We start from the raw sequence: 20,042 nt of genomic DNA on the forward strand, positions 1-20,042 counted from the left end.
GGTTGTGTGAATGTAGTACAAAAGGGCATTCTTCACTTCCAGGAACACCCATGCCACGGTGTCTGGCTGTGGGAAGAAACTGTTATTCCAACGATGTAAGATAGAATGGAGATACCACTTTTGGAAGAAACTTTGGGCTGGTCCTAAGGACGACTGTCATTATGAACTTGGAAGAATGGCTCCTTCAGTAAGAGTTTGGAGCTTGCTCAAGGAAGGGTCTTCAAAGACAGGAACTGAAGAGGGCACAAGAGAAGGGGGTTCAAAAGGATAGTCCATGAGTCGAGTCAGTGCTATATTGAGGTTTAAGACTGGCACCAGAGGTAACCTGAACAGGATAACTCTTGAGCCCTTCAATTGAAGTTTTAATGACAGGGACTCTGAACAAGAAGAGTGCTCCCTATTTTCTAAGCAAGCGGCAACGGCAGGCAGATGAAGATATATGGAAGTGTAAGTGAGGCTGGATTTCTGAAGATGAAGAAAGTAACAGACTGTCTTGGAGAGCTGGTTTGAGCAGATGTGTGTTTGGGAAGGCAACAGAGGACAAACATTTTCCACTTGGCCACATAGCAGGCCCGTATGGTGGGTCAACGGGCCTTTTTAAGATTCTACAGGCAGACTACGGTAACAACTCCAGGACCTCAGGAGCCAAATTGCAAGATTAAGCCGTCTGGGGTTCGGATGCCTGATGGCACCTTGGTTCTGCATGTTATGTGTATTTGTAAAATGCACTATCACCTGCGAGGATAACCTGGTGGCGCGTGAGGGTATCCAACATGACAAGGTCTAGCCGTTCAACCGTTTCTCATGGGGAACCTCTGACAATTCTAGAGGGGTTGTGAACCAGTGTTTTCTGGCCCTCATGGCAGCCACCAGGGTAAGGGGTATTTGCTAAAGCTTGCGAGCCATGCAAGGAAGGAGTGGGAGAGGTAGGGGAAAGCACAGGCAAACTCCGACCAGTTCAACTATAATGCATTCATTGACTATGGATGTGAAAACCTGAAGGCAAGGATTTTACATTTTGCATTCTGGGCGTTTGCGAAGATATCTACTTCAGGAATCCCCCAACAAGAGAAGTACGGGCATAGGACTTGAGGGTGGAGTTCCCACCCTTGGACGTGTGGCTGCATCCTGCTTACGAGGTCTGCAAAGTCATTGTCCACTCCCAGAAGATACTCCGCCAGCAGATGCATCCTGTGGTGAAGTGCCTAATGTAGGAAAGTGCCCATTTTTGTCATGTTCACTACCACTTTTTGCCACTGGTACGGATGTTTCTACTCATGTGCACTGGGTCCCTACTAACCAAGCCCCAGTGCTAGTGCTCTTTCCCTAAAACAAGGTAAAATTGCCTAATTGTAACACAATTAGCCCACACTTTGACACCCCTGCAAGTCTCTATTAAGTGGTACCCCTGGTACCTAGGGCACGGGTACCAAAGAGGATCCCTAAGGGGTGCAGCACGTATTATGCCACCCTAAGGGACCCCAATACAAATTGCATGCAGCCTGCCATTGTAGACTGCTTGTCAAGGTGCATATAATATATTTAAGTCATCCTTACAGCAGGAAGGCCTCGTAACCCTAAGGTAGGGTGCATTATATTGCATGTGAGGGTGTATCTGCATGAGCAGATATGCCCCTGTGCTATCTAGTGCAATTACTAGATGGTATAAGCGAACAAGGAAGCCATCTTAAGTATATGTACTGGGCACTGATCATTACGAGATCCACAGCTACATGTTGGCTTTACTGAAAACTATGTTTTGTATCAAACCCCTTATCTTAAGAAAACTGTACTGCTGCCAGTACAAGATTTATTAGGACATGCACCCAGATGGCACATTAGAGGTGCCCCCAAAAAAACTACCACTATCTAGCGTGCTGGCTGACTGGTCTCGATCAGTCTGCCACCACAGACATGTTTGACTGTCTGCAGGTGAGAGCCCATGCTCTCAGGCCAGAAAATGCCTGCTACGGAGGAAGGTGTCCATGCCTCTTCCAGCAGGATGGCTAGTGATTTGACATATCAAAGCCAGGGGCTCTAAAGCCTGGGAGATGCCACCCCCTGTTCTGTGGTCCATTTGGTACCAAGACAGATGGGTAATTAGCTATGGAAGTGAGCGTGTTACACTACCAGGCTAGTCACACCCCTGATGTGCTCCACTAAAGAAGAGTTCCACCATTTTGTTTTTTGGTGGAATTAGGAACTCTGGAACAGGATTATGTCCACGCCCCACACGAAGTTGTCATATAGGGAAGGGAGCATAGTGACCCAAAGGGTAAGGAGCCCATTGCTGCTATCCTTCACTCCCCTTAACAGTTCTAAATTCATTAAGGCGACCCCCCCCCTCCACCGACACCAGGAACTCAGATTCACCGGACCCAAGAAGAAGGACAAAGAAGAGCTGCCGAAGAACGCAAGAACTGAAAACTAACTGTGGATTTGGCACCAAAGCCTGCCTGCTCCTGTCTCGACAATTGCAAAGACCCAACTTATTCTGCAGCTGTGCATCCTCCCAAGACCTCAGAGGGCTGCCAGCATTTCTCCAACCCATCAGCGTCTCCCTTAAGTGTAGGAGCCACTTCCCTGCAGCCACTTGCCGCAATGTCTGGTTCACAGATCTGCTGACCACCGGGTCCAACGACACAACGGCCACCCAGTAGGATGTCACCATGCTCCAAGATGAAAGATCAGTCTCCCAACCATGTTTGGAGATGCCACGACCCCAGGAGTTGCCCGGTGTGAGAAAGTGGCTCTGTATACACGGTTCGCAAATAGGTACAGGGTGTACAGAGTCCACAGTCCCCAAGGGTTTGACAGAGGCTAAAGTTAGATATAACCTTACTCTCTAAAGTGGTAGCTTGGTCGAGAAGTAAGGCAGTATCAGAGGACAGTGTAAAGCATTTTGTTGTACACACTCAGTCAGCAAATGGTTTCACACACTCAATAACTGAACTCTAGGCCAATGGTTTATATATAAAAAATATATGCTTGTTTTATTTTAGAACCAACAACAGGTATCAAAATATACTTTCTCAGAATGAGATGCTTTAGGTAAATACTTTTGCAATATGCAATTGGCTTTTGTAGATATTTGTAAGTTGTTGCAATAGGCAACACAGTTTAAACACAACAATGCATTAAGTTCAATGGAAGTTTCAGGTTATCTGCAATAGATTACTCTCAGGATTACTTTTGTAATTCCAGGACTGGATCCTAGATTCAGTCCTGGGACAGTTCTTAGAAACAAGTGATAAAAGTTGACTTGGTTACTACTAGGATTTTTAAGTAATATTTTGCTATTTTAAAAGTTGAAACTTAGAAGAAATTTCATAGAAAACAGTCAATGATTCCCTATGGAAGAAAATGCAAGTTGCAGGTATAGTACGTTCTTGTTACTTTTGTAATCCAGTACTGGGTGCCTAGACTCAGTCCTGGGACCTTAATCCAAAACAGGTAAGTAATTACGTTTTTACAATTTATACGATTAAGGAATATTTAAAGTTTGCAAAAATCAACACATTAGAAATTTCACAGAAAAACAATCAATGATTTCCTATGGAAGAAAATTGGGTTACTGGTAAGTACGGTTATGAATATTTTTCAGGGTCAGTGCTGGGCACCAAGATCCAGCACTGGGAGCTCACCTAATAGCAGGTCCTCAATCCTCAGGGGTTTGTGAGGTTGCTGGCCACAAGAGATGCCAGGTTGTAGAAGGTGCAGGTTCGAGGGTCGACAGGCCGGTAGGGCTGGGGCCAAAGCAGAAGGGATGTGTGCCATGTTGACTCTGTTTTGTCTTGTACCCAGACACTCAGCCTGCAAGGGCAGTGTGTTTGTGTTAGGGTACAAGGCCTCTAAGGGTGGCACAATGAGTGCTGCAGCCCTTAGAGGCCTTCCCTGGTCACAAGGCCCTGGGTACCATTTACCAGGGGCTGACATGTTGCCAGGGCTTGACAATTTGTGAGGTTTTTGTTTAGGGAAGGAACATAGGCCCTGGGCACCTGACTGGCAGGAGTCCAGAGCACACTCAGTCAAAGTACATTCAGCAATTCAGCAAAAAGTGGGGGCATAACATGCGAGAAAGATGGCACTTTCTCACACCCGGCCCTAATACCTGGAGTGCAGACCCCTTGAAACAGCCAAGGATTTTTCAGTGTCCAGCCTGGAAATCAACACCGCCAAGAAAGACCTATCAACAAGGAATGTCAGCTTCCAACACCCAACGCCAAATATTCTACACCAGCGGTGACAGGTGCGAAGAGTGTGTGCCTCAGTTACTGAAGGTAGTAACACATGGCTGTCAAGTTGTTGATCATTACGAGGACCATCTTTTGCCAGGCCGGATGGAAGAAGATAATGAGGACTAGCTGGATGGTCAGTAGCTCCAAGTAACTAATGACTATGCCCTGTGAAGCTTTCTTGGTGACTGTTTTGAGAACTGTGCCTAGAAAGGGAAATACCTGGAGCAGCTCAAGATGGGACTTGACTGTATTGATCATGAAGCCTAAATTAAGTAGGTGGTATATGGTGGTCTGAGTGTGGGAGAGACACTTGTCTGTTTGCAATCTTGATCAGTCAGTTGCCCAAATAAGGGAAAACATGGATGCCGCTCCTACTGAGATTAGGAACTACCACGGCAAGGCATTTTGTAAATACTCAGTGGGCCGTAGTGACTCCGAAAAGGCAGTACTGCGAACTGATCATGCTGACTACTTACCACAAACCACAGGAAGCTGTGGTGAGTGGCGTGGATGGGTATGTGAAAGTATACATCCTTCAGATAGGAAAGTGGTCAATTAAGTTTAATGGTTGCAAAAGGGGGATGGCATTGTAGAATGACCATATGAAAGTGTTCTGACAGAAGGTACTCATTTAGCAGTCTGAGGAAGTTAAGGAAGTACTCCCCTCTTCTGAGATGGTGTAGAGGTACAAGTTCTATTGCTCCTTGGAGAATTAGTGCCTGTCCCTCCTCTTGAAGAAAGTGCTGACGTTCTACTGAGCGGGAGTGTCTGCAGGGAGGGATGTTTGGTGGGGATGAGGTGGGCTCAAAGCAGTAACCCTGCCATACGTTGGAGGACCCACTGGTTACAGAAGATTCCTTCCCACTGCAGCAGAAACTAAATGGTTACTTACCAGTAAGAGTTTTGCAGCTTGAAGAATTTTCCGGATTCACACGCTGCACATTTTTTAGCAATCTAGTGGTTGAATCTGGAACATCGTCTTGTAGTCTTTTTTGGCTGACCGATCATCTGGGTTTAAACCCCTCCTTATTTGACATCAGACATATGCGCCAGAAATCCCTCGACATTGTCCCATCTTCAGATTTTTTTTTGCTAGTCGATGTTCTCTTGAATGGCGTTTGAAAATACACGTAAACTGGAGGAGACGAGTGGGTCACGTGTGAATCCAGACAATTATGTTGTAATCTACTACTACCAGTAAGTAACCATTGCATTTTGCAGCATGAATCTTTTTAAGTTTCATTGCTGTGCATTGATTATAAAGCAGTATTTTCTCCTATGGATAAGCTGGGTCATTTAGATGGTGTTTTTTCAAAATGTCAGTACTCTGTCCTACCTATGCCTCCCTGTTGATTTGAATGTCCAAGCACTAATGCTTCCTGAAGGTACGTATGGATGACCATGTAGCCGTTGCGCAAATGTCTTCTAGTGCTACGCTGCCTAGAAAAGAGAGGGTTGCTCCTTTTTTCCTTGTTGACTGTGCCTGCTGTCTGTCAGGCATTACTCCTCCTGCCTTTTGACAATATTGTATTGTCTGTACTATCCATCCCACTATATTCCTTTGGGGATCCCCTTCTTGTGTGTGCGAAGGACACAAAGAACTGTTCTGCTTTCCTGATCGCGTTTGTTCTTTCAAGCAGTACATACTTGCCCTTTGTACATCTAGTGTGTGCAATGCTCTGCGTTTTAGGCTGAAAAAAAGGTTGGTAAATTAATGGCTTGGTTAAAGTGGAACTCCGGCACCACCTTCGATATGAACTTTGGGTTTGTCATCATTACTTTGTCTCTTATGTATGCACAGATATGGCTCTTGAGAGGGGAGCATTTGTTTTTCGCTGACACTAATTAGTGAGGTGATGGCAATGAGGAACAGTCTTCGGGGTTAGAAATTTGAGTTAAGCTTTCTGCATTAGCTGTAAGTGTGATGCCATTAGTTGTGGGCGCGCTACATTCTGGTTCAATGTAGGCACTGGCATTTGTTGTTGGGGGGGGGGGGGGGAGGGAGGGCTACCTCTTCTTTGCTCCCTCTAGGAAGTGCTTTACCACTGGTGTGGTAAACAAACTTCTCCCTAATACATCTCTTGAGTGTGCTACGATGGCTGCTAGGTGCACTTTGAAAGAGGCATAGGAGAGGCTTGTCCAGTAGACGAGTCCTGAATCTAATGACTGTGTAATTGTGTCCAGTCTGTGTTTCCTTGGCCTGTTACACCATTGTTGAAATTTCTTCCACCCGTTGCTGTATCACATTTTCTTTTTGTTGGTCGCCTTGCTGCCTTTAGAACCTCCACTGCTCTCCATGGGAACTTGAGATGGTCGAACTCCAAGTCCTCAGGAGTCATGCTGCTAAATGAGTGAGTTGGGCTCCAGGTGGTATAACTGTCCTGCCTGTAACTGTAAACGGTCTCGGTGTGCTGGGAGTGCGGTGTACTGTATTTGGGATATCTCCATTAGGAAATGGAACCATGTCTGTCAAGCCCATTGCGGGGTAATCAGGATTCAGATGACTTGTTCCTGCCTGCACCTTTGGACCACCTTCATTTCATCGATAGGGAATTCCCCAGTGAACCTGGGTAGCAGAATCTAGATGCAAAGCTTTGCCATTCTGCGTTCTTGTCTGGTGCGAACAGGTTTACTTGTGGTGTCACCTCAGATCCGTAAGACATGCACTAGCTCTTCTTGTTTTAGCTCCCATTTGTGTGTTGTGCTTGTTTTCTGCCTAATCTGTTCACTTCTGTGTTTTCTTTCCTGGTAGGCGTATTGCCACTATTGATACTCTTCTTTATCTCCCATCTCCAAATCTCCTGGGTCAAGGTGGTAGGACATTGTTCCCCCTTCTTTGTTCATATAGTACAGTCGTTCAGTTGTCTGTGTGATCAAAACTGTCCTTCCTGGTGCAGGTTTCTGGCTGGCCTTCATAACTAGACACACTGTCTTTAGTTCCAGCACATGTGTGTTTCTCACTGCTTCCTCTGAGTTCGAGGATTCTGATGTCTAGTTTGTCCATGGGAGCTCCCCATCCGATGAGGGATGCATCCGTTGTAACGGTCACAGAGGGAGATGGTATTTTAATGGTTTTGCCCACTGTTGGACTTTGGAGGTTCCCCATTGCATTTCTTTTCTAAACCTTCTCTGTAACAAACTCCCAGTTGACAAACCATTGCTGGTCACATGTAGTCTTGTATGTGGCACCAGAGGGATGCAGGAGGCAATGCCACTCTGCTCATGATCGCTTTGATCCTTTTTTCCAATGCCCTCGCCTTCATGGTCTGAAAGTCCAAGACAACTCCCAGAAATGTTTTATTTGTGTCTGGGTTCTGTGATGACTTTCCATAATTGATGGAGAACCCTAGTGAATGTAGGTTCTGTATGATATTTTTTCTGCACTGGTTGCTTGTCCTAGCTTTACCATCCAGTTGTCCAAGTATGAGTAGATGCATTCTCTCTCACTAGAGGTGTGCAGTGACCTCGGCTAGACATTTGCTGAACCCTTGTCAAGCTGACTTTATACCGAATGGTAGTAACTTAATTTAGTAGTGTGTCTTGTTCAGTACAAACCTGAGGAATTGTCTGTGTTGCTTGTTTACTGGTATGTGTAGGTAGGCGCCCTTGAGGCGCTATGGTTGCCATGTTGTCTCCTTCCATTTCAGAAGAAAGACCCGTTGTAGAGCTGCCATTTTGTGTCTTTATTAACTTGTTTAGTGACCTCAGGTCCAGTATTGGTCTTAACGTCTTGTATTGTTTTAGTACCAGGACATAGTTTGAGTAAACCCCTTTAAGTTTTTGGTTCTGGGGTACCAAATCTATAGCTTCTTTGCTTAATAGGTCTTCCACTTCCAGTTGTGGTTGGTCTACTTTTATCCTCTTTGTCTTTGGTGGTGTTGTTGGAGGGGACTTTAACACTATGCAGTAGCCATATTTTATGATCTTTAGTATCCACTTGCCAGGGATGATCTCGCATTCCTTCAGGAATCCTCAGCTTCTTCCTCCCAATATTTTCTTGTGTAGGATGGTTCTTTCTGGGCAGTCACTTTCAACGTGTTTACCCCTCTTTCGAAGTTGCCCCTTTTCCTCTTAGGCTACAGTGAAAGGGCTGGCTGGAGCTTGCGCAATACTACCATTGTGGGGGAAATGGGGGTCTCAGTCCGTTGTTTGCTGAAAATTGTATGAGTTGTACGGCTCCTCTTGAGGCAGTCCTCTATCTCTGGGTCATGTCTGCCTGGAATGTTCCCTTGCACTGTAGGGCTGCCTTGGCAGTTTCATTATCTTTTTTTCATGTGCCCAAACACTTGGTATACCATCTCTGCAAAAAGATCGACTACTGAAGAGCAGGTTTATGGCTGACCCGTCCTCCTGTTTAAATCCCAAGATTTTCAGCCATGCGTCTCTGCGCAAGGTGGTGGGCGATAGAGTGGTCTACTGGCAGTCTCCGCTGGGTCCAGTGTGGATTTCAGGTACATATTAGAGATTATCTTGTCCTCATGCAACATTGCTTTTGCCCTCTTTTTGAGCTGCAGGAGCTCCTCCATTTCATCCCACTGTTGGTGTGCTTATGTGTTTAGCAGGGCATTTGAGTAGGCTATCTGCTACTAAGTCGCTACTGATCTTTCCATTTTTCAACACACTTTTTTTTTACTTTCCTTGTTTGGAGGTGGTCCCATGTGCTCTCTTGTGTGCCATTGCCACAATGAGGGAATCAGCTGGCATGTTCCCCCTGATGTAGGGTTGATCTGTGGATGAAAAGCAGTAGTTTTTACTTCCCCCCAGGCCTTATAGCCTTGGCTGCAGCTGCCTCTTTAAAAGCTTCCCAGCCTTGGCCCAGCATACTAGGAAACGCTGGGAGAAATTGGTTTCTATGTCGGGACCGGAGGCCCACATTATGCCTTCTTCCTTTGCTTTATTTCTTACAGCAGCAACATTTTAAAACCAGCCAACCAACTACTACTCGCATGAACACACAGGAGTAAAGAAATAAAGTCATAATAGTCCATCAACGCTGTCCATTAACCAGCCTCCACTTGGTCCCCCCCTCTGTGCTTCCTCTTCCTTCACTGCTCAGCTGCAAGATAAGTTATGTTTATTTGTTCTCCCCTTTGGGGGAAATGTTTATTAACGTTTCTTAATGTTTCTGCATGTTGGGGATTGGTAGGGCGTTGTAGAACGTACTGGTCGTTTCCTTTCAGATCCCCGGGTTGAGGGACGCTAGCGCATACCTTACGCAACTTTTGTCTATAGCTGTGGGACTCTCCCACCACGCGGGCGCTGTGGTCTCTCTCCCGGACAGCACACGCCAGCATTGACCATAGAGTGCAGATGAGAGCTGCTCGGTGAGGAGCCTTGCTTTCCCGGTCTCCCGAGTGACGCCGTGACTTTGGGGTCTTGTACGCCACATTATTTCTGTTACGCCCCTCTCGGGGTCTGTATTCTATCCTGGTGACGCCCTACAGGGTTGTATTGGCAGCGGCTGCGCCACAGGGACACTTTCTCGGGGGGCGACAGCCCATTTACTCCAAAGGGTGTACGTGTCTCCAGGGCTCGGCCTCATTGTGAGCCTCCGGTTCACCCACGGTGGTCTGGGCTTCCTCCCAGCTTCAATTTGCTCACACTTGGCGTGTGACCCAGAACACCAGTGTTCCTGGCATTTCTTGAGGCACCGCCCCGGATATTGTGATAGAGTCCAACGCCAGTCGAACAGGTTGGGGAGCCAGGTGCGGAGATTTTTTGACCGGTGTAACCTCAAGCTACTGGCATGTTCGCTCGCGATGCAGTGCTGGACCAAGTACAGAGTGCAGTCCTGTGTTCTGCTCAAAATGGACAACGTCACAGCGGTCCGGTACATCAACCATCTAGGTGGTACTCAGTCCCGCGCGCTGTCGGACCTCGCCAAGGGTTTTTGGAATTTTTGCCTGGACAATCAGGTGTCAGTTACGGCGGAATATCTGCTGGGCCGGGCGAACGAGGTGGCAGATTGGCACTCATGCCACCTGCTAAATGCCAGCATTTGGAAGTTGGACCCCCTGGTGTTTTTTCAACTGGCAGAGAGAATGGGGCCTGTCTCAGTGGACCTCTTTGCGTCACGGCTAGATCATTAGTTACCAAGGTTCTTCAGCTGGAGGCCGGCCCCGCTGGGAGAGGTGACAGATGCGTTCCTGCAGAACTGGCATCAGGAACAGGGTTATGCGTTTCCTCCCTTTTCTATAATCAAGAGATTGGTCGTCAAAAGGCAGAGGTGGTGCTCATCACCCCTCTTTGTGGTTTCCACTTCCAGAACTTTCCTGGGATTCTCCAATCCAAACTCAATCCCCACCGCATGGTGGTGGAGGGGTCGCTACAGCCGATCGCTCCCAGGCCTTTCGGGACAAGCTGAGTCCTTGCTCGCCAAGGCGTGGGTGGATAGTACAACAAAGATACTGCTCTGCCTGGAATCAATGGCGTAGTTGGTGTTTGTGACGGGTTGTCAATCCCTTGGGCAAGGATGTAGTTCATATTCTTAATTTCCTGGCAGAGCTGGCAGAAGAAGGCTTGGCCTACCGCTCTATTAAGTCCTTCTGCTCTGCAATATCGGCGGGACACACTCCCGTTCAGGGATCCCCAGTGGGGGAACAAACGTTTGTGTGCAGGCTTCTGAGGGATATCCGCCTCACCCTCCCACTGGAACCGCGGTATTCCGTTTTGTGGGATGTGAATTTGGTGTTAAACCTCCTCCTTTCCTGGCAACCGAATAGGTTCTTGTCCCGCAAGGAGCGATCGGCTGAGCTAGCGACTTTTATTTCTGATTTCTTGCAGACGGGTGTCTGATGTACGAGCACTTGACGTCTCGGCTAGAGATTTTTCCCCGGAGGGGGTGTCTTTCACGGTCAGTCGACGAACTAAATATCATACCAGGGTGATATCCTACCCAACGTTTCGAGAATCTCCAAAATTGTGTGTGGTGCAATGCCTCCGGGCCTATGAAGAGTTGACCGAGGAGGTTCGCACTCCCAGTGAAAGGCAGTTGCTTATTGCACTCCGCAAGCCATAAAAGGCGGTTTCTTCCCCAACTATTGCCAGATGGATACGTTGGGTGATGCAAGAGGTGGGGATTGATACGAAACATTTTGGAGCTCATTCACTGCGAGGTGCTATGGCCTCTAAAGCGTTTGCACTCGGAGCGTGGTTGTAAGATCTCATGCGAGCGGACGACTGGTCTTCGGATTCAACCTTTAATAGGTTCTATTTTAAGCCAGTACTAGAGGTGGCTCAGCTTGTGCTGGATAAGCTTTGAACTGGCATAATATGAGCCTCCGGTCCGGACAAAGAATCGGAATTTGCCTAGCTATAGTACTGGTAAGTTACGATTCTATTAAGGAACCGGAGGCGAGGCCTATCCCTCCTGACGTCTGTAGGACAAGCGGACCCTCCCTGTTCTGGAGTAAGTTCTGCTCTTTGAAATTTACAGAAATGTGCATTATTGTACGGTTAAAGTTATGCTTGCGTAAATACTTATGTGACTCAGTAATGTCTATGCAGTGTTACCTCTGTACCCTGAGGTTTTGGACTTGGTTCTGATGTAACCTGTTTTTGCAGGAAACGATGGGTCCAAGCAGGAGGCGTGGCATTCCAACAGAGGCTGTTTGCACGAAGGAAGAGTAAGCACTGAGGGAACACCAAGTGGAGGCTGGTTAATGGACAGCGTTGATGGACTATATGACTGTTTCTTTACTCCCGTGTGTTCATGGGAGTAGTAGTTTTCTGGTTTTAAAATGTTGCTGGTGTAAGAAACAAAGCGAAGGAAGAAGGCATATTACTCGCCTCCATGTCCTAATTAGAATCGGAACTTACCAGTACTATAGCTAGGTAAATTCCCATTCTCTTCTACTTGGGTAGCAGTATTTCAAAGAGGAAGCGTGCATCTGATGGCTCATCTTCCATCAGAACCCTACAAGCAGCTCTCTTTACTACTGCATTGTATGCAGTTATGTCATCTGATGCTTATGAATTGTGGATAAAATTCCACCCCTTCATCTGGCGACTCCGCGTAGATGTTCTGCCAGTCATTTGTTGTCTCCCCTATTTGTGAGTAGCTCTCCTGCTGCTCTTCATCCAGGTCAAACACCTCCTTTTCCTTCACTCCTCCTATTCCATCTCTTCTTACGGCTCTGGGGTGATAAGGTATTTCAGCTCCTCTGTTTCCTCGGTCTCCACTTGCTTTTTTAGTGGAATCCTGCATCCCTGAAGGGAATTGTTGAATTACCTCTCTTGAGTAAGGCCTTCAAGTTTAGCCTTGTGACGCTTCCATTTTACTCAACCGGGAAAGATTTTCTTTCTGTGTGGAGTTTTACTTTGCCTCGATGTCTGTCAAGGAACCTTGAGGTGCCGAAATCGGGTGTTTCAGCAACCTTCGGCATGAACACCGAGTAACTTTTCGATGCAGCTGTGGCCCCGGCTTTTCAGATGGTGTAGACTTGCATTTTGCGGCCTCCCTTCCATCCCTTTAAACTTTTTTCAAGGTCCAAGCAGGTTTTAGGGGTTTGCCTCCATGGGTTTCCCCAGTCTTGGACCAGTGTGGCTCCTTGGGCTTCCCCTGCCCTCCAGCATCCATTTCAATGGCATTGCCAGTTTCTTTGAGTTTGAAGCTTTTGGCTTGCTGTGTCCCAGCCCTGAGGGTTTACCTTCAGTCTGTGCTCATCCCTCTGCGACTTCTTGTGGCCCTTGCTAGCCTGGCCTTCAAAAACATCTCCTCGCGGTCCAGTTCTTTACCTTGGGCCTCCTCCAACTCCAAAATGTCCTCCTCGTCCCTAGACAGCCCAAGTTTTTATGGACTCCTGCCTCATCTAAGGCAACATCATCACGTTGAGTGCCCACCTCTGCTTCTGCCTTTCACTGATGGTCTTGTGCAAGAAATCAGTGCACACCACACAGCTCTCCACACTGTAGTCCTTTGGGAGGCAGAGGTTACAGACCTAAAGTGTGTCTTTCTGGGCTCCCTTGTGGTGGCACTTGGGGGCAAAACCTTAAAGTAGTATGCTCCATGCCCCTTTTTCAGTCTCTGAAAATGCAGTCTTGTTCTGTCGGTCTTCTTCCCTCGGTGTTACTCTGTTTTCGGCGTTCTCTCAGTGTTTCCTACTGCCTATAAGTTGCACTTAATCCCCTTCCCTCAACTCTGTTTTTCAGTGGCAACGGTTTCTTGTTCAATTGTTGTTCCTCGACTCCAGAGCTCTCCCTTAGGCTTTCAGACCAAACTTGGGGGAAAAAGAATCTGAAGATGGATTTCAGGAGTATACATCTGATGTCACATAAGGACTGGGTTTAAACCCAAATGATCGATGATGCCCATGGGGGGAGAGAAGAGAGATTAGAAGACTACGATTTCAGAGCCAACCTCTAGATGGCAGAACAATGCACAGCATATGATTTCAGAAAAGATTCATGCTGCAAAACGTCTGTAATCTTCCTCCGACAGGTGCGGAGTGTGAGAATCACTGCTTTGTGGGGCAGCCCATTTACTCGCATTCTCTTTGCTCAGGTTGTTGTTACCTCTTATGTTAGATTTGTGAAGCGCATGGCTGTCCCAGCAAAGGGACGTCCCAGCGCTAAAAGACAGAGGAAGGGTGCATAAGAGGCTACTGCTTACTGAAACAGCCAGGTCTTTACGCCTTTCTAAAGGCCAGAGGATTGGAGATGTTCCTGATGGAGAGAGGCAGCGAGTTCCAAATAGTCGGTGCTAACCTTAAATTAAACCTTAAATTAATGGCCTCCGGCTCTCGCTCTATGGAATCGCGGCATCCACAGCAAGTGGTGATCCGCAGAGCATGGGTAAGAATGTAGGGAAGACATAGGTTGCTGAGAATCGTTGGGCCATTGCCCGTCAATATTTTGTGTGTAACACAGTGCTTGAACCGGATTCTCAGCTCAGTGGTCAGCCAATGGAGTCGGCGTAACGCACCTGAAACAGAGCTGTGCTTCGGTAATGCGAGTAGTGTCTATAACACCACCCACCACCCCAAAGTAACCACACATGGACTTCTGCCGCTGGTAAGGGGAAGGCTGGTCAGGGGAGGTGGTTTTAGACCACACCTTGTACGAGTCTACTAAAGGAACTTTGGGGAGAGGGTGTCTCGAGAGCACCCATAGCCTTGGTCGTGTCCCCCAGGGGGATCAACAATGTAGTTGTCCCATTGGTCGTCCATAGGCTCAGTCATAATTGGCTACGTAGAGATCGACAGGATACAATGGGCTCTCTTCCATAAGAGGAATATGGTGAATCCTCTGAAAAAGGTGGTGGAGATGGTCCATGTGGTGGTGACACCGGAGATGAAGGAAGAGAAGAAGAAGAAGAAGAAGGTGGTGGCGGAGGAAGAGGTGCATGAGGACAAGATGGGAGGTAGCAGATGTCTCTGCCCTGAAGTTTACAATACTAGAGAGGAGGTGGAGGCTCCAAGGATAGTTTGTTTTTGAAAGTCAGCTTCCTCTTTCTTGGAAGAACGTCTTGATCCTCCGTTGACAGCTTCGTAGAGAGCTTCCCAATCTTTGAGGAAATAAAGAGTCTTAACGTGCATAAGGCTCTTACTGGAGATACTGGAGTATCAGCTGATCCAAATCCTCCGAACCTGTTGATGGGGATCTTTGAGTCGAACAACTCTACGTCCAAGGACCCTTCTGGCTTGTCAGTGCCGAGCTGAGTTTAGTTTTCGGAATCATCACTATCACACTGATACCAGTGAGTCTTTTTGCAGCGGAAGGCAAGGCAGGGTGGTGAGGCAGCCTTGTTGTGGTTGGGTGAGAGAAAAAGGTTGCAGACCTGGTGGTGGCATGGCCTAGGTAACTTGGAGTGGCACTGGGGGGCAAAATTAAAAGGGCATCTTTTCACTGTCTGATCATTGTCAAAGGAATGAAGACAAGGCCCGACCAGTGGCAGGGGCCTAAGGAAGTTGTAGGAGGATGGGTACTTGTTGCAGTATTCCCCATTTTTTGCCTGGTACCTGATGCAACTTTGTCTAAAAGTGTACTGGGTTCCTGCTATCCAGGTCCCCAGTACCACTGTTCCTTCCCTAAATGTAGAAATGTTTACCCAATGGGCAATACCTTCAGCATCCTCTGTAAGTCCCTAGTACCCCTGGTATCTAGGGGACTGAGGTACTAAAGAGGATCCCCCTAAGGGCTACAGCACGAATTGTGCCATCCTAAGGGATCTCTCAGCAATCACATGCAGGGTTGCCATTGCAGGCTGCGTGTTATGGTGCAGACAAAAGTAAAAACACAACATGCCGCACATTACTGTGTGCCCTGTCCCCTAACACTGCATGGAGTATTTATGAGTCACCCCTACAGGAGGCCTTGCAGCCCTAAAGGCAGGGTGCTTAATACTACGTGATGGCATACCTGCATGAGCACATATGCCCCTGTGCTGGTCAGTTCTATCCCTGCCAGTGCAAGTGACCAGAGAAGCCATTTTAAACCATGTACTGGACACTGGTGAAAACGAGTTACACTGCTACAAAATGGTTTCACTGAAGAGGGGGATGTTTTGTATTAAACATCTTATATTCATAAACCCACACGGATTCCAGTGTTGGATTTATCAATAGATGCACACAAAGGGCACCTTAGTGGTGCCCTCCTGAAAACCTTCTAGCCTCTGGTGTGGTTGACTGGTCTCACCCAGCCTACCACCAATACACTGTTCTGACCTCCTACGGTGAGGGCCTTGTGCTCTCAGGAGACCCCAAACAAAAGCCTGTCGGAAAGAGGGTGTCACTCCCCCTCCCACAGGATGACCTCCTGATTAGCCTTCCTAGGCCGGCAAGCTTCAAAGAGCTGCCTCCTTTGAAATATGAATCTGGCTCCTCCTAACAGGAGAGAAAGCCGACCCTCCTTGTTCAGAGCCAGTTTGGCACCTGGTCAGGAGGAAAAATTAGCCAGTCAGGGGGACGTGCCAACCCCAGGCTAGTACCACCCCTAAGGTGGGCTAAACTGTGGAGGACACGATTTTTCAGAAGTAGCCATCTTTGTGATGGCATACTTATGAATTCTGGGAAAGGGTTATGCCCACTTCCAACAGAAGTGGTCATAAAGGAGGAGTAGTGACATCAAGTGACAGTAGGCCATTGGCTAAAACCCTAAACCCCCCTATATTAGGTATTTTGATGAGCCTCTGGCACCAAAGTGCAGATCCTGACGACCCGAATAAAGATGACGGATGGGAAGAGTGCACAGCAAGAACATAAGACCCAGCAACTGACTTGGCGCCAACCCTGCCGGCCTGCCTGCTGACTTCCCTTATTGCACCAAAAGTCGACTTGTCCTGTAGCTGCAGAGTCCCCAAAGCCGAGGAAACTTGCCAGCCTTCTTCCAGGAACCAAGACTTCTAGAGGGACAGCGTAACTGTCCTCTGAATCCTGCAGTCAGCAAAAGCAGGACAAAGGACACTGGCCCTGCAAAAACCAGACCCGCCAAGCACCACAGCACCTAAGCACCACAGCACCTGATCCCCCCCCGTCACCTGTGTCAAAGTGGGCCAATGGTGTAAGTGTGGTCCCCAAGTCCTCATGGTACAGAGTCCACTGTGGAGTGTGTTCTCATGCCTTCCCTGTCACCTGCAGCCTCAGTTGGCAGGCCCCTCAGCCGCAAGTGTTGCTGAATGGAGAAACTTGACAGCCCTAAGACCATCTACACTGGCACGTCTTTTCCCAAGATGAGGACCAAAGATCACCCGTTGGTTACACTAGACTGGTCACAGTCTCTTCCTGCAGCCTCTTTTTACCACAAACGTTCTCCATTCGATAACATTGGGCACCCAACGCTGTTTGGCACCTCTGATCTGCACATGACCACCCTAGTGCCGTTGGTGGTGTTCTGCTGGTGCTGCCTTGGACCTTGCCCACTACTCACCTTAAATCCTAGAGAAGGGTCCCTTAAGTCGATGACTAGAACCGATGAACCGCATATGATTTTCCTGCCATAGGTTAACATGGCAGAATTCGTAAACTGCAGTCGACTTTTTGAACTGAAAAATATTCCTACTAAAGTAAAAATGTACTTCTGTGAATGATTTTCTTCTGATGCCTAAACATATATAAAGATACTTGCTATTTTTATAAATTGTTGAGGATCTCTTTTTTGAGTCGTTAGTCGCATTTATTGACCATTGTGTGTATTTTCAGATGTCTTACACTCCTCGGTGTTAAGCCTAAAGCAGATCAGCTACACTTCTCCGTCACAGAGCACTTTTAAGATTACTGATATATAACCAACAGCCAGCTACTTGCAGAAGTACATTGAGATTAAACTTGCCGTGGACCCCAACGGACCCTGCAACCAGGTGAACTAGATCGCTAAAAATATGCTCTGTACAAACGAGAGGATAGGCCAAAGAAGTCAGCTGACGAACACCACGATGCTTCGAACCGGAGCTCAATCGGTAACACGACCGAACTGACAATTTAGCAATGGAGCCATTGTTCATGCATAATATAGTCACTGGAGGGGTCACTATACCTCGTGACTCAAAAGATTTCTTTGAAGAAAAACAAGTCGCACACATCCAAGCCCAATACTAGATAGCAGGAGAAGGCAAAGCATGTGTATCTATAGCTACATATGCTACAAACAAATTTTATTTTAGAGAAGACTTCCTTAGACATTAAGTGAATGGAAAAAAATAGCCTGCAGAGAAGACAGTAAGGGATTCTTGCTCATTGGAAAAGGAAAAAAAAAACTGCCTGACTGATGTGACTTAAGGGATAGGCTAGATTCCAGAAATCCAAGTGGCAGCGTCACTTGTTCCACTGCTGGGCAGTACAAAACAGCAGCACCATTCCCCTCTTACTTGCTCTTTTGAAAAGACATTACTAGTGTGTGTTTTCCTGTTAATCTAAATGTAATATTATGACTGGTTAGGCTATTTTGATTGTTTAAAAAAAACAGAAAATGTTTCATTCCATGAGCATGTTATCTTGTATCCATATTGAATATTTTAACACATTAAAAAATAATTTTTTGCGAGATTCCTCAAATGCACCGAGACACTACATTTTATTTATATTGGCAGAATCTCATGGAGTACTCTAATGTAAACATGCACTTGGTGACAAGCCTTTGCTGAAGAGCATGTAAAACACACAGGGTGGGCATGCATACACAAGAATATAAGCAGTGTTTCCTACCTTCACAAGCTGGGAGTCCCCAAGTCGTGAGCCCACAAAGACTACTCCATTGTCAAGATACGTTAGGCATTCAGCGATGGAAGTCTAGAGAAGCACATGAAAATTTACAATAAGGGAGTAATCAGACATGTGAAAGCAAGGAGTCCGGGACATCACAAAACAACAGACATCTAAATAAACATGGACAAACTCAAGTTAGAAAATCAAGTGGAAGAGCACAAAATGCTTGAGAACACCAGGTGCAAGAAAAGGAGTGGATGGGGGATAACTCTTATATAGAGAGTGCCAGCCACAAGGCGAAGGTATGCATGAAAATGTCAGGGTGAAGAGGAAATGTAGGCCACAGAGCCCATACTGAAAGATACCACTCATGAAGAGAACTTTAGGCTTCAGAGAAGAAAGTTATAATTGAGAATGTCGTTTAAGGGGTATCCATATATGAATAGAACTAGCTCAAAAAATAATGTGCAATTATAACATAAGGTTCTAGGGGACGTCCGATACAGGAGGAGTCTCTATAATTTAAGAATTGGTGGGCTCTGCTAAGGTACTGCATTAAAGATGTGAGGCGTAAAAGTGTAAATTTAAGATTAGGTCACAAGGGACAAATGAGGAAAACATTAGGCTTGGAAGGCGACCATTGTGAGGATAAAGTCTAGATCGATGTGCAAGGATAACACCATACTGACCACAGATCTAACAGCAATAAGATTGCCAGGCACAGTTGGCTAAAGGCATGTGTGGAAAGGTGATATGGCTTAGATGGAAGCCATATGCTGTGGCATGATCAAGTCCAGAAAAAGTGTTCACAAAGAATGTTCAGCTCACAAGAAGGAGGAAATGCACGAGAATGTCAGAGTGCAGAGGAAGAAGCAAAACCAAACTGCTTAGAGTGACATCAATTATTAAAATTGGGTAAAGAAGCTGTAGGGAGCTTGCATGCACATTCAAGTCATTACATAATGGACTAATGAAACACAACAAACCAGAAAATGACACCCTTAAATCTTATTACAGGTAAAGCAATCCATAATTTGGATTAGTAGAATTCAATATCGTCCATGACCACTAGGAAGAAGCCAGCAATCAGAGTGCTGGAAGACGTAAGACCCAACAGAATGTCACATTCTAGAGAAGGCTGCACGTGAGGAGAAAATTAGCCTCAAAAGGAAGAGCATGTAGATGGAGAGAATGTTGGAGTAAGGATGACAGGGTTAAGCATGAGAATATTGGGCTTAGGAGGAGACAATTATAAATCATAGGACAGGGAGGCTCAAAATAAACTGTTCATAAGGAACCTGTCAGGCTAAGCCAGAGGTATCCATGCAGGATTATTAGGGCTAGTACCTCTCCAAGTAGCTCCACTCTAAGGTCCTTGAGGGTCACAGTTCCATCCATCTGCTCCTCTTTCTCCAGCAACAGCATGAAGAGTCGTCCTTCCATGTCACCCAGCAGGTAGCGCGAGCCATTCGGATCCACCCTATTGTGACAGACGATTGTACTTTGCTGCCCACAAAAAAATAAAATAAATGTACCATCACAATAATGAAGAGATTGAACCTGAAAGGAATGAGATCAGAGGGGAAGTGCACAGTTACCAAAGCCCATCAATACAAAAACAGAAGCCAATGTTTATTCCAAAGTGAGGAAATTCAGGGGTAAA

At 46.7% G+C, this 20,042-nt stretch overlaps 1 protein-coding gene across 1 annotated transcript in view; it reads right to left on the bottom strand.

The window, feature by feature from the left end:
- DDB1 (damage specific DNA binding protein 1) overlaps window positions 1-20,042 on the bottom strand; it is a 990,203-nt gene that overhangs the window by 721,342 nt on the left and 248,819 nt on the right. The window contains exons 7-8 of the mRNA XM_085648506.1: window positions 19,727-19,885; window positions 18,380-18,463 (exon numbers count right to left, since the gene is read on the bottom strand). Coding sequence (XP_085504632.1) covers window positions 18,380-18,463; window positions 19,727-19,885 — 243 coding nt within the window. The remainder of the gene's footprint in view (window positions 1-18,379; window positions 18,464-19,726; window positions 19,886-20,042) is intronic.

Source organism: Triturus cristatus, chromosome 3_2 (genome assembly GCF_964204655.1).
Source record: "Triturus cristatus chromosome 3_2, aTriCri1.1, whole genome shotgun sequence".
In the NCBI taxonomy this organism is placed as follows: domain Eukaryota; kingdom Metazoa; phylum Chordata; class Amphibia; order Caudata; family Salamandridae; genus Triturus; species Triturus cristatus.